The 12,177-nt window shown below is 35.3% G+C and overlaps 3 protein-coding genes across 3 annotated transcripts; all 3 read left to right on the top strand.

Moving 5' to 3' along the window:
- Window positions 1–938: 938 nt before the first annotated feature.
- TM35_000014850 (dual specificity protein phosphatase) lies at window positions 939–4,781 on the top strand (the record flags this gene model as incomplete). The annotated part of the gene is made up of 1 exon (XM_029021166.1): window positions 939–4,781. One exon carries the CDS (start codon window positions 939–941, stop codon window positions 4,779–4,781), a length of 3,843 nt encoding a protein of 1,280 aa, XP_028887674.1.
- Window positions 4,782–6,141: 1,360 nt separating this feature from the next.
- Window positions 6,142–10,110, top strand: TM35_000014840 (uncharacterized protein; the record flags this gene model as incomplete). Its single annotated transcript, XM_029021165.1, has 1 exon — window positions 6,142–10,110. One exon carries the CDS (start codon window positions 6,142–6,144, stop codon window positions 10,108–10,110), a length of 3,969 nt encoding a protein of 1,322 aa, XP_028887673.1.
- A 316-nt stretch (window positions 10,111–10,426) lies between these two features.
- TM35_000014830 (8-oxoguanine DNA glycosylase) lies at window positions 10,427–11,770 on the top strand (the record flags this gene model as incomplete). Its single annotated transcript, XM_029021164.1, has 1 exon — window positions 10,427–11,770. The coding sequence occupies one exon, from the start codon at window positions 10,427–10,429 to the stop codon at window positions 11,768–11,770; it is 1,344 nt and encodes a 447-aa protein (XP_028887672.1).
- Between the last annotated feature and the right edge of the window lie 407 nt (window positions 11,771–12,177).

Raw genomic sequence — 12,177 nt, 5'->3', positions numbered from 1 at the left:
TTTTTTTTTTTTTTTTTTGCTTCCGAGTTCAAGGTTTAATAAAAGGAGATCATTTCGCTGAAAAATACTCCTTCGTGAATATGATGTATTTCTGTCGCTATAATGGTGTGATATACGAGGGAATAGGAAATCTACTAAAATAAAATTAAAAAAAAAAAAAGTGAAAGCAAAATAAGAACAAGAAAAAAATAAAAGGTCGTTGATAATGGTATTGTTGTTGTATTCAGTGTGACTAATTTGTACGTGTGTGTGTTTTGTTCTTTTTGTGTTGTTTGTGTTTAGTGTTTATTCGTATTTGCGCAAAAGCTCCGCTGGGAATTGATGGGTCGATAGAAATCAGATAAAATAGTGGGGAACTTATAAAATGAGAAAAACGCTCAACCGGATATAGTATTACCGTATATATATATATATATATATATATATAGAGTGTATCTTAACACATATGAGATGATGTATTTTTATTTTTATTTTTTTCTTGTTCCCCCCTTTACTCCGTGTGCTAATCGTAAGTGTAGGGTTTTTATTTGATGCTTTTTTTTTTTTTTTGCTTTTAGTGGTTGAAAAAACAAAGGAAAAAAAGAAGGTTTCACCCGATTAACTTTCTTATTTTATCTCTGACTGCTCTACATGTATGGTTTTTTTTTTTCTTTTATAATTTGATTTCTTCTTTTTTTTTTCTTCTCATATTTGTATCTTTCTTATTGTTTACATTACAGAGTACTGGTGTCCCAAAGAAGCGCAGAAAAAGTGGAATAAGAAGAAGGGGAATACCGAAAAAAAAAGGGAAAAAAAAAACAATCAAAGCCATCTCAGTATAAAAGATATCAAGGAAAAAAGTAAAAAAAAAAAAAAGTAAAGAAAAAGAAAGAACACAGGATTTGTTTAAGAAGAATAAAATAAATAAAAAAAAGAAAAAAAAAGAATTGAAAACCGTAATGGGTGTATGTGTTTCTATTGGAAATAACAATACCTGTGTGGCCCGCAACGCGCAGAAACCATTACCAGTAGAAGAAGTAACTAAATCCGTGAAGGAGAGGAAAAAATTGAAAAGTCATGAAGATGTTCCTCCACAATTTCCATGGCTTTTACGTACAAGGTCTCCAGGAAGAGAACCATCTAGATTGTTAGTGAATGCCTGGGAGGAACTATCACGTACTGAATATGCAAGTCTCTTCTTTGCCCATCCCGAATTGCTGTTTTCCAATCGAGCAGCAGTTTTGTGTACAGGAGAGTTTATTTCGGGAGAAACTGTAGGAAAGTACCGCGTCGTTGGAGCTCTTCCAACGGGGACAATAGGCCGTAGTTTTCTTGTATCCCGTTCAATAAGTAAGGAAGATGGTGAGGGTGATAAAGGACTCAGAAAAACAGGACTCTCTTTAAAGACTCGTGGTAACGATTCTCAATATTATGTTTTTAAAGTCGTTACGTTTGTTACCCGTATGGAGTTAGTAGAGGATGTGCTTAAGGATATTAAAACCCTTTCACGCCTAAATCATGAAAATATTCTTCGTTGTGTAGATATATTAGAAGATGGAAAACATGAAAATCTTATTACAGTTACACCTTATTTAGAAAAAGGAGCTTGTGAATCTGCTATCGAAGGATCAGTAAATGAAGAGACATTTATTTCTACTTTATATTCTATTGGAGTAGGTCTTCGTGTTCTTCATTCTCATAATATGTATCACCACAACTTAAAACCTGATAACATTCTCATTAACCAAAATGGTTCTCCATGTATATCAGATGCAGGATTTTGGAGAATATTCGCTGCCCAAACTCCAGAACAACTTGTTTTTAATGGAGAACCTGCATGTTTTCCTCCAGAAGTATTTGAAACCGATAAAGCCTTTAACGATCCTGCAAAAGTTGATATTTGGGGATTTGGAATATTGATGTATCGTCTCGCTTATGGACGTAATCCTTTTGATGTTGAAGGAAAAACATTTGAAGAAGTACGAGATATTGTACTACATCAAACAATAACATTCCCAACTTCAGATTGGCTTCCATCTTCTTTTAAAGAAATTATTCAAACCTGTTTAAATCGTGATCCTGCAAAACGACCAAAGATCACTCGATTACTATGTCATTCTTTCTTTCGTACACGTTTAGGAACAGGTTTTTGTAATAGAAGTGGTATTTTAGGCAATAGTCTCTTAACAGGTATGAGTTTGGGATTATCAAGCACAACACTTAGTATGAGTACAGCAGGATCACCCGGAATACGAACACAACTGCGAAATGGATTGAGAATATGTGTTTCTCTTGGAAAAGGTCGTGTGTGTGAAACTTTTCTTGCCCATTTACGTCGTAATCCATCAGATGAGTTTGTTGTGAAAGCAATGAGACATTCGGTATTAAAAAAGATTAAAAAACATGAGGAAGAGAAAATGCATCGGGTATTAGCTTTATCTCGTGATATTTCTCATCCTAATATATTACCTTTACTTGAAATTGTGGATGGTCCTTATGGTTGTTTCGCTACACAAAAGTATGTGGAATGTGAATTTCTTCATAAAAATTTCCCTCCTTTAACGAACCGAGATGATCCCTCGCGTACGGTAAAAAGTATGCTGGTAGATGTTCTTAAAGGATTACACGTACTTCATGCTAATAACATTTCTCACAATGGTTTAACCCCATCCAATATATTTTATTGTCATTCCGGTAAATTTGTTATTGCAGACTTTGGTCCACTCTTTTTTACGAATGAAGATGCCCTTCATGGTGGAGAAGTTGGTGTTCCTTTATATAATTTACCTCCAAATATAATGGAAGATCTTATCTCTCCTTATGGTGAATCTAAGAATTATTTAGACATTTTTTGTGTAGGATTACTTGCTGCTTCTGCTTTACCATCTGTATTAAATGAAGTTTGGGATACTTTCTTAATGCGAAATACAAAATTATTGGTTGTAAATGAATTGATTGAAAGTGTTACGAATGCAAGTGATACATTAACATCACCTCTTGTAGATTTTATTATAACGGCATTATTGTGTAATTGTGATGTAAGTCAATTACTACATCATCCTTATTTAGTAAACACTGTAGATGGATCTGATTTAAAAGATATTGAACCATTCCAACTCCCTCCAAGTGCTTTAAAGGATGCTGTACATAAAGATCTTCACTGTCATGATGAAGCTCGTCTTATTGATGTATTGGGTCAAGATCCTACATTCGAAGGTAATTTCCTTACCAGTGTTATTTTATTTGAATCTGAGGGTGATGATGATGATGATGATAATGATAGTGAATGTACTACCTTTTCAAGTAAAGATTCCGATTCCTACCTTCGTTTTTCTTTTGAAGATCAAATACAATGTGGATTGTGTAATGTAGAATTACCTATTGTTGTGTATATGTGTAATACATGTGAGGCATATATACGATGTGGTAAATGTGCACTGAATGACGTCCATGCGAAAAATCACAAAATGCGACCTTTACTCATTCACACGATTGAACACAATAAGGATGAGAAGAAAGAGTGTATTCTGGTATCTCCTGCTAGTATTGCCATCACACAACCCTTGGAAGAATTAGAAAGACAAGCGAATTTACCCAAAGGAGCTCTCACGGAATTACCAGAGGTGGAAAAGGCAACTATTGAACGAAGTGCATGGAGAGTAAAAACACCCATGTTGAAAAAATGTCAAAAGAAAGTTTTACCAAAAGCAGCAGAAGTGGAGGATTGTACATGGGAAGAAGAAATTGAAAATTGTAGAAAAAATCGTTCTTCCGAACTTCTTTTATATCGTTTTGATTTAACTAGTGTACCAAAAGAAGTATTTGATCCTCCTCTCTTACATGTAGTATCTGTGGATCTTAGTTACAATAAACTAAAAAGTATTCCACATGAATTATCTTTTCTACCACATATTCGAAGTTTAATTATTGCCAGTAATGAATTGGAAGAACTTCCGGATAGTTTAGCGGATTTAAATGAACTTGAACATTTAGATGTGAGTCATAATCATTTACGCGAACTTCCACCATCATTTGTATATTTGGTGTCATTAACTACTATAGCAATGGATTATAATGATTTTTCTGAAATTCCAACTTGTTTAACAGATTTGGTAACTTCTGGTACCAAAATACCATTACTCTCTGTTATTTACATGGCAGAAAATCCTCGTATTGTTCAATTTCCAGATCCTGATGCTTTGGCATGTTTTCCAACACTTAAACTTGCCCTTGATAATGAACCTACTGTGTATGAAACCTATATAAGGGAGAAGTTAGATAAAAAAATACCAAATGTTAATATGATGTGGAATAAAATTTACCCTGATCGTATTGTTGAAAATCTTTATTGTGGTAGTCTTCGAACGGCTCAATCGCAGGTGGTATATAATAAACTTTCCATCAAGAATTTATTAACAGTAGGTCGAGATCTTATGCCTGTCCCACCTGTTGGTGGTCGTCATTTAACCATTAATGTAGATGATATTGAAGGTGCAGATATTCGAACGACATTTGAGGAAGCTTCTCTTTTTATAGATGAGAGTCTGCAAAGAGGTGAGGGTTGTCTTGTACACTGTTTTGCTGGTATGTCGCGATCCGCAACAACTGTGATTGCGTATCTCATGTTGCATCAACACATGCGATTGGATGAGGCGTACTGTGTCACTCGGCGTGGGCGGCCGGCTATTTATCCGAATAACGGATTCTTTAATCAACTTGTAAAAATGGATGCGACGCTATTTCAAAATCAGCGCCCACTAGATATGGCTTCTATGGAGCGAGATAAAATACCCATGGGGTAGGTGCAAATAGTACTTTTTATATATATAGTTATAAGAAATTGGTTTTTTTTTTCTTTTTTTTTTTCTCTTTTATTTGTTTCTTTGCTTCTCTATTTTTTTTTTTTCTATCTCTTTACACACAAGTCATCCTGTTTTTGGGATTAGAGAGGAGAGCGATGACGCTGATGATGTTTTCCGTAATGGTATTTATCTGTATATATATATATATATACGGATTATTAATTTATTTATTTTTTGGTTGTTGTGCTATAGATAGATGGAATTCTTGTAACAGAACTATTATTACATGTCAGAAGTAAAGAAGGAATTAAGTCCCCCCTGGTCCATCCAGTTCTTCTTTTTTGTTTATCGGATTTTTTTTGTAGTTTATTTAGTTAATTTATTCCTTTCTCCTTCTTTCCCTCTCCTTCTCTCCCTTTGATTTATATGGATGTGTCTCTGACTGTACATCTCACTCTGCACAGACACAGTGTCACTGTATAAATCCTTCAGCGTAAAAAAACAAAAAAGAAAGAAGAAAAAAAAAATTCTTTGAGTTATTTTGTATTGTTCTTCACTGAGTATGTGAATTTATTTACACACATGGAAACCATGTAAGTGTTGTATTTTTTTTTTTTTTGCTTCTTTCTCTCTCACAGATAGTGAAAGTAATATTTGATTTCAAAATGAAAGTGAAAAACAATAAGAAGGAAGTAAACTGTTTGGAAAGTTCATATGGACTATTTAATACGAATCAAAAAGAAAAAATTATTATTATTATTATTATTATTATTATTATTATTATTACCGTTGGCAATTATGTAGCACTAAGTAAGTAGTTTGTGTCATTGAGTATATTCTAATTTTTTTTTTTGTTTTTCTTTGTGTGGTTTCCTTTATTATCTTGTTTCTTATTTGGTTGTATTCCTTATATGTAGATTGTTCCAGTTTACCACCATGGCGTGATGTAATACATTTTGATCTCCTGCGAATATCTCCTCTTTTTTTTTTGTTTATTATTAATCTCTATTTCTGCGTACGTTTACAATTGTTTGCCTGCTCTTGTATTTTCCTATCTTTTCTTTTATTATTATTATTATTATTATTATTATTATTATTATTATTATTATTATTATTATTGTTTATGTGTATTACGACCAGAGTAGAAATCTGCAAAGAGACACACGGATATAATTACTTCAAAAAAAAAAAAAAAATGTACCTACACCTTCCAAATGATTATCTAAACTAAAGGAGATGTTTTATTATTATTATTATTATTATTATTTTCATTATTGATTCTTTTTTATTATTATTATTATTATTCTTTTCTTCTATAAACGTCTATATATATATATATATTATTAGAGAGCTGTATACTATGGAACTTTTGGATGTCCAACCGTATGAGACGGCACTTCATCGTCTACTTCGCGCCGGTGTTTGTAGTGATGAACAATTGCATGATTATCATCTCTCTCAAGCTTTACGTGGTGTAAGCTATGCAGTGAATCGTACTTCTCTACCATTTCCAAGTTTAATATTAACATCATCTCAAGTAGTGGATGAATCTACAAAAACCACCTCTCTTGTTTCTTCAACGCCCACTACAGTTCCTGGTGGTGTTGCCGTACTCTCTCGGATGTGTGTATCTGCTCTCTCTTCTTATGCCAATTTGCGTACGGTGGTGTATATATCCACACGACTCTTATGTGATGATGCGACTGCCTATGGAGAAGGGAATGAACGTCCTTGTTGTACACATGCATGGATAGAGGCTTTATCTGCAGTTAGTAATAAAATGTTTTTACGACAGCAAATGAGTATTCACCATCGATTATCACTTGGATATATACTTATACTTGCTGGAACTGTAAGTGCAGTGGCTCAGGGATGTGTAACGGGTAAAAGACTTACTAGTCATTTCCCAGAGTTTACACAATCTATTTTAGAGGATATAATACCTTATATAGCCATTATTGCAGATACAAAAGAGAATATGATATCAGTAACGCCATCAAATAAAGGAGAGATTCATAATAATGAAAGTTCTGTAATAAAACAGAATATATTTCAATCACCTTCTCGATTAACGGTTGAAGCGAATAATACCATTATAGATATATTTTATAATATTACACTTGATATATTAGATGTCCATCAAGGTGGAAATAATAATCAAACAGAAAATCGTTGTATTGTATTGGATCGAGATGTCCCTATACGAATGTGGTCATCTATTTCTATTCTTAGTAGAGCCTTACGTCGATCCCTTCATTGGATTCAACAGGAAAGTATTTGGCATATACCTTTTTTAGTGAATTCTTCTTATAATAATAATAATAATAATAATAATAATAATAATAATATTACTACTACTACTACTACTGTAAATAGGGAGATACAAGCTGTGAATGAATCATTTGAAATAGTTAAAACCTCTTTTGATGCTATTTTTGCAAATTTATTAAAACAACAAGAAACGCTTGAGTGTTCTCAGAAAAGAGTGGAACAGCAATTTGGTAAAAATGCTAAAGATTATAATGAAATAAGTAATATGATATGGGTAAATACTCTTCGATTATGTTTTCTATCTCGTACGATCACAAGTGCGTGGATCCATATTCATGGTAGAAGTGATCATACAGAAATACATAAAGGTGATAAAAAGATTCTAGCTTTTATCGCATCTTTTATGTCATCTGTACCTATATTGGAGGAAAAAGAAAAAGAGTCTGATGTGTTCTTTGCAAGTACAGCATTACTCGCAGCGGCTTTTGCATCTCTAGTTGCTTCTCCTATTTCAATGATGCAAGGAATCATCTGGTCATCTGATGTGAACTTAACACAAGAAATTCATCATATTATTATTAATCGTGCACTTCGTTATAAGGATGAAAATGTACAGAAATTAGGGGCATTATTATCACGTTTAATATTATACAGTTCTTCTTCTTCTGCTGCTGTTCGTACAATTGCAGATTCTTCCGATCAACTCTTAGAACTTCTTACAGATGGTCGTGATGCGGCTTCTCAGTGTGTTACCGGTATGTTAATGCGGGCTGCAGTGGAACGTCCACATGTTATTTTACCCGCACTCTTTCGTCGTCTTCAACATGGAGATATAGGAACAAGGCGAAATGTATTAGATGTACTCTCAGCACTTCCCCAACTAAGTGAAGATGCGGCTTATGGAGAAACCTTTACTTGTGAACAAATGCGTCCTGTTTTACGTCTCATGGCAGAAGAATTGTTACTTCGAATTCAGGATGAAGAGTTACTGGTGCGATTGCAAAGTTCAAAACTTTTTGCGAAAGTGTGGCCAGAAGATATTTGTCGTCCATTACTTCATCTTGCGACTCAGCGAGATAAAACTGTTAAGAAACAATCCGCGGCGCAGCAAGCATTACTTTCTGTTGTAGAAGCTCATAAAAATGATGCTACTATTGTGCTTATATTAGTACAACAATCTTTATCTTTATTAGGAGAAAGTATGTCATCTATTTGTGCTACCCCATCCACACCTGCTGATATATTAGCTTTCTCCAAATTACATTCCTGTGGAGTAAATAATGATAATGAAACATATATGGATTCTAATACATCTAAATCAGAAACTACAGGTAATCAACGTGACCGACTCTTACGACTCATTATGTTATTGGTACGTCGTTGGGCAGAAATTGTACCTAAATGGACAGAAACTCATATCACTCCTATTGTTAAACGTATTATGGAAGCTCATCTACCATTAGAACAAGAAATTCTTATCCGTATAATTGGACAAATAGCATCTATTTGTGGTACAACAGAGGATGGGGCATTGACACTCTTATCAAGTTGTATACATGTTATGAAACTAGATACCCATATAGAGGAGGAAGAAGAAGAAAAAGAAGAAAAAGAAAATGATGATGATGATGATGAAAACAATAGAGAAAAAGGCATACCACAATTAGATATATGGCTAGACAAACTTTTTCTTGAAAACAATAGTCCTCAAACTACGACTTCACAAGACACCACTCAGATAATGTATCAAGCAGTGGCACCACTGCTTTGCCTTCGAAGTTGCCCACGTAGTACTTTTCTATCACCAAAACTAGAAGAGTTAAAATCAGCTATGATAATAGTATGGGATATTCTCTGGAGAATTCTTCTCTCTATTAAATATCGTGAAAGACTTCCTCTTGATATTCAACGTTTGCTACTTGAGCTTGTATGTAAGTATAGTGCTTCAATGGTATTCCAAAAGTTAAAATATCTTGAAGAAGAATATTTAAAGGGTACGAATATAAAAGTAGAAAATATATCCTGTAATGTTCGTTTTTTGCGTCGCGTCGGATTTTTCTGTATTGGAACACTATTATCACAAAACAAGTATGTATTAGCCAAAGAAGAAGTAAATAATGATGATACTGTATTATCAGATGAGAAAGAATCTGTAAATGAATTCTTAGATCTTTTAAATGGATCCATCATGGCTCTTCGATGGACTGAAGAAGATGTACTACCATGGTTATTAAATGATGAAGGTGGAGAAACACATGATGAAAGTGTTGATGCGGATGCACAACGTTTAAGTCGAGCAGCTGTAGAATGTATGGGGTTTATTACAATTGTAGCCCTACGGCGAAAGGTATTTAATGATGCTGTAGTGGCACCTGTAATGCTTCCATTTTCTCAACTAGCTACATTATATCGTGAACAGATTAAAGAATTAAAAGAAGGTCGGGAGGAAGTATCTAAATCTCCTGCAAGTAATAACTCTGCTAATTTACTTGGACGATTTGAGTTTGCAATACATGTACAACAATGTGCTCTTGGTATTATTCGTACCCATCCATTGAGTAAAGAATTACTATCTCAGTGGTTTACAGTGTACATGCCTCTGTTAATAGAACTCGCCAATGCATCTTGTGCCGTTGCTTCTCATCTCAATAAGAGTGATATTGGCCAAATAGCGGCAGAATGCTGTCATGTACTCTTTCTTGCTGTCATGTCCTCACGTGGTCTATCCCATTCAGATCCCACCACCACATCACTACCAACAGTGGAAGAAGGAACGGGAGTGGGAGCTGCTATTCTGTGTATGGACCCCACAGACCGCGATGCCCTCGTCGGCTTCGCAGTTGGCAGTGCACGTTACGCAAGTCTCCCGCGACTGCAGGCGGTGGGCATCAAACTTCTCGCCGCTCTTCTCGCCGCTGCGCCGACGGCATTCACCGCCGCTGCGACCGCCAGCGCCGTCGCCGTTCTTCAATCCGTCGCTCACATTCACGAGGACAGCACCACGCGGGCACTGGCAGAGCGCGTTCTTTCCATCATAGAACAAGTCGAGGTGTATTAGGAAACAACCAGAGGGACATATATATATATATATATGTAGAAGGGAGGAAAAGAAGAAGAAAAAGGAAATCAATGCGTGTTGTGAAAAGCATAATCATCATTGTCCTTTTTTTTCCTTCTTTTTTCTATTGTTCTCCTTCTTCTTTGCCATTTCGCTATGTGACAAGGAAAAGAATATGGATAAGGCACTAGATAGACTTCTATATATACTATCACTGGGAAAACTCAGGAGAAACAATTATAAAAAAAATTTTTTTTGTTTTTTTTTTTTTTTCCTGCTATTTCACTTCCCTCTTTTACTTCTTCAAAAAGGCTAGATGCACCATTGGTATACGTTATCACCCGCAGCAGCGGTGCATCTTCCAATGACTTTGTGCGGGGGGCAGTGTTTCCGATGGCGCAGGACAAAGAGAGACACTTGGGTTGGTGTTATACAGTGTGCTGCCTATGAGCTATGTATTTCCTCACACCCGCCTGTCATAAATAGATCCCATAAAATCGGTGAAGACAGTGAAATAATAGCAAACTCATCTTCATTTGCTCATGAAAACTTGAAGGAAACTATTTGGTTCCGTTGTCTCAGTCATGAACTAAAAAATGAATCTGATATATCGCGTGAAAAAAAATTTTTACAACATTATCTGGCATTAGACGTTGACTTGGAAAAATTATGGAGAGAATGGACAGTTGAGAATTCTATGCGTGATCATCCACTGGTATCTCACCTTATCTCACGTTTCAATAAAGACCTTCCGCTCAATATTCGTCATTTACGACAGGATATTCATGAAACCCTCTTTGCTTTTCTTTGTTCGCAGAATAACAATGTAAAACGTATTAAAGCTCTTCTGGAAAAATTTGCTCTATCCTATGGAGAACATTTGTGCGAATATAACCTCTTAACAGGGGATGTACGCAACACCAATGCAAATAAAAAACTTAAAAATATGAAAACGAAAAAAGAGAAAAAGGGTAATGAACTAATAGGAGAATGGATTTCTCTACATTGTCTTCCTACTATTGCTCAAATACTTAAGAGTTCAGAAGATGAGTTACGTATTCTTGGATTTGGATATCGAAGTAAGTACATAATTGAGTGTGCATCTATCATTAAGGCCAGTGGGGAAACTGAATGGCTTAATAATGAAAGATCTGTTCGGAGTGATTCTCTTGTTCATTCATATAAATGGTATGATGATTTACTTAATCCCGTTATTACCTTGTATGAGCGACGAGAAAAACTACTTTCTCTTCCAGGGATAGGGCGTAAAGTTTCAGATTGTATTCTTTTATTTGGACTAGGTCATCACGAGCTGGTTCCTGTAGACACGCACATTGCACAGATCGCGGCAAAGTACTTAATGAAAGCAGAAAAACATAATATTGGAAACAATAACACGACACAATACCCTAGTAGAAAGAGATCTCGATTTAAAGAAAATTTAAAAGGTGAAAAGGAAAGTGATGCCGTCATGTCGTGGGAGACTGTGATTTCAGAGTGGCACCAGAGAGGAATCAGTAAAAATTACAAGTTTTACCCTCTCTCCCCAAAACACCACGATGCTATACAAGCTGGATTTCAGTATCTTTTTGGAGATTACTGCGGTTGGGCGCATAGTATTTTATTCTATGACAGTATGAAAAAAGAAACAAGATCTTAAACCATATAAACATAAACATTGTTAAACAAAAATGCACATTAAAATAACCATAACCGCTTCTACCACAGCAAAAAAAAAAAAAAAAAAAACCTCTTTCTTCCTCTTTCATTTTCTTGTTATTCTTAGAGACCAAATAAAAGAGGGAGTTGTGGGCAGTAAGGCATGTCAAATAGAGTGGGACGAAAGCGCACGTCAGTGATGATGTTCGCACTGATCATGCTCTTCATTGGCACATATATTTTTTTCCTCCCGCGTGAAAGTGATATGGATCAAATGGAGGTTGTGCGTAGGAAACCTGACCCCACTAACGCTCCAGCAACGCAACGGGTGAGTATCGTGGAGGCTGTCTGTACACCTGCATTAGAAGGAAATAATGGGCGTGCGCAGGTCAACGGTGTCATATTATT

Source organism: Trypanosoma theileri (assembly GCF_002087225.1).
Source record: "Trypanosoma theileri isolate Edinburgh chromosome Unknown TM35_Tth_1_V1, whole genome shotgun sequence".
Taxonomy (NCBI): Eukaryota; Euglenozoa; class Kinetoplastea; order Trypanosomatida; family Trypanosomatidae; genus Trypanosoma; species Trypanosoma theileri.
Note: the sequence above shows the minus strand (reverse complement) of the source record. Positions and strands in the feature narration are given on the sequence as shown.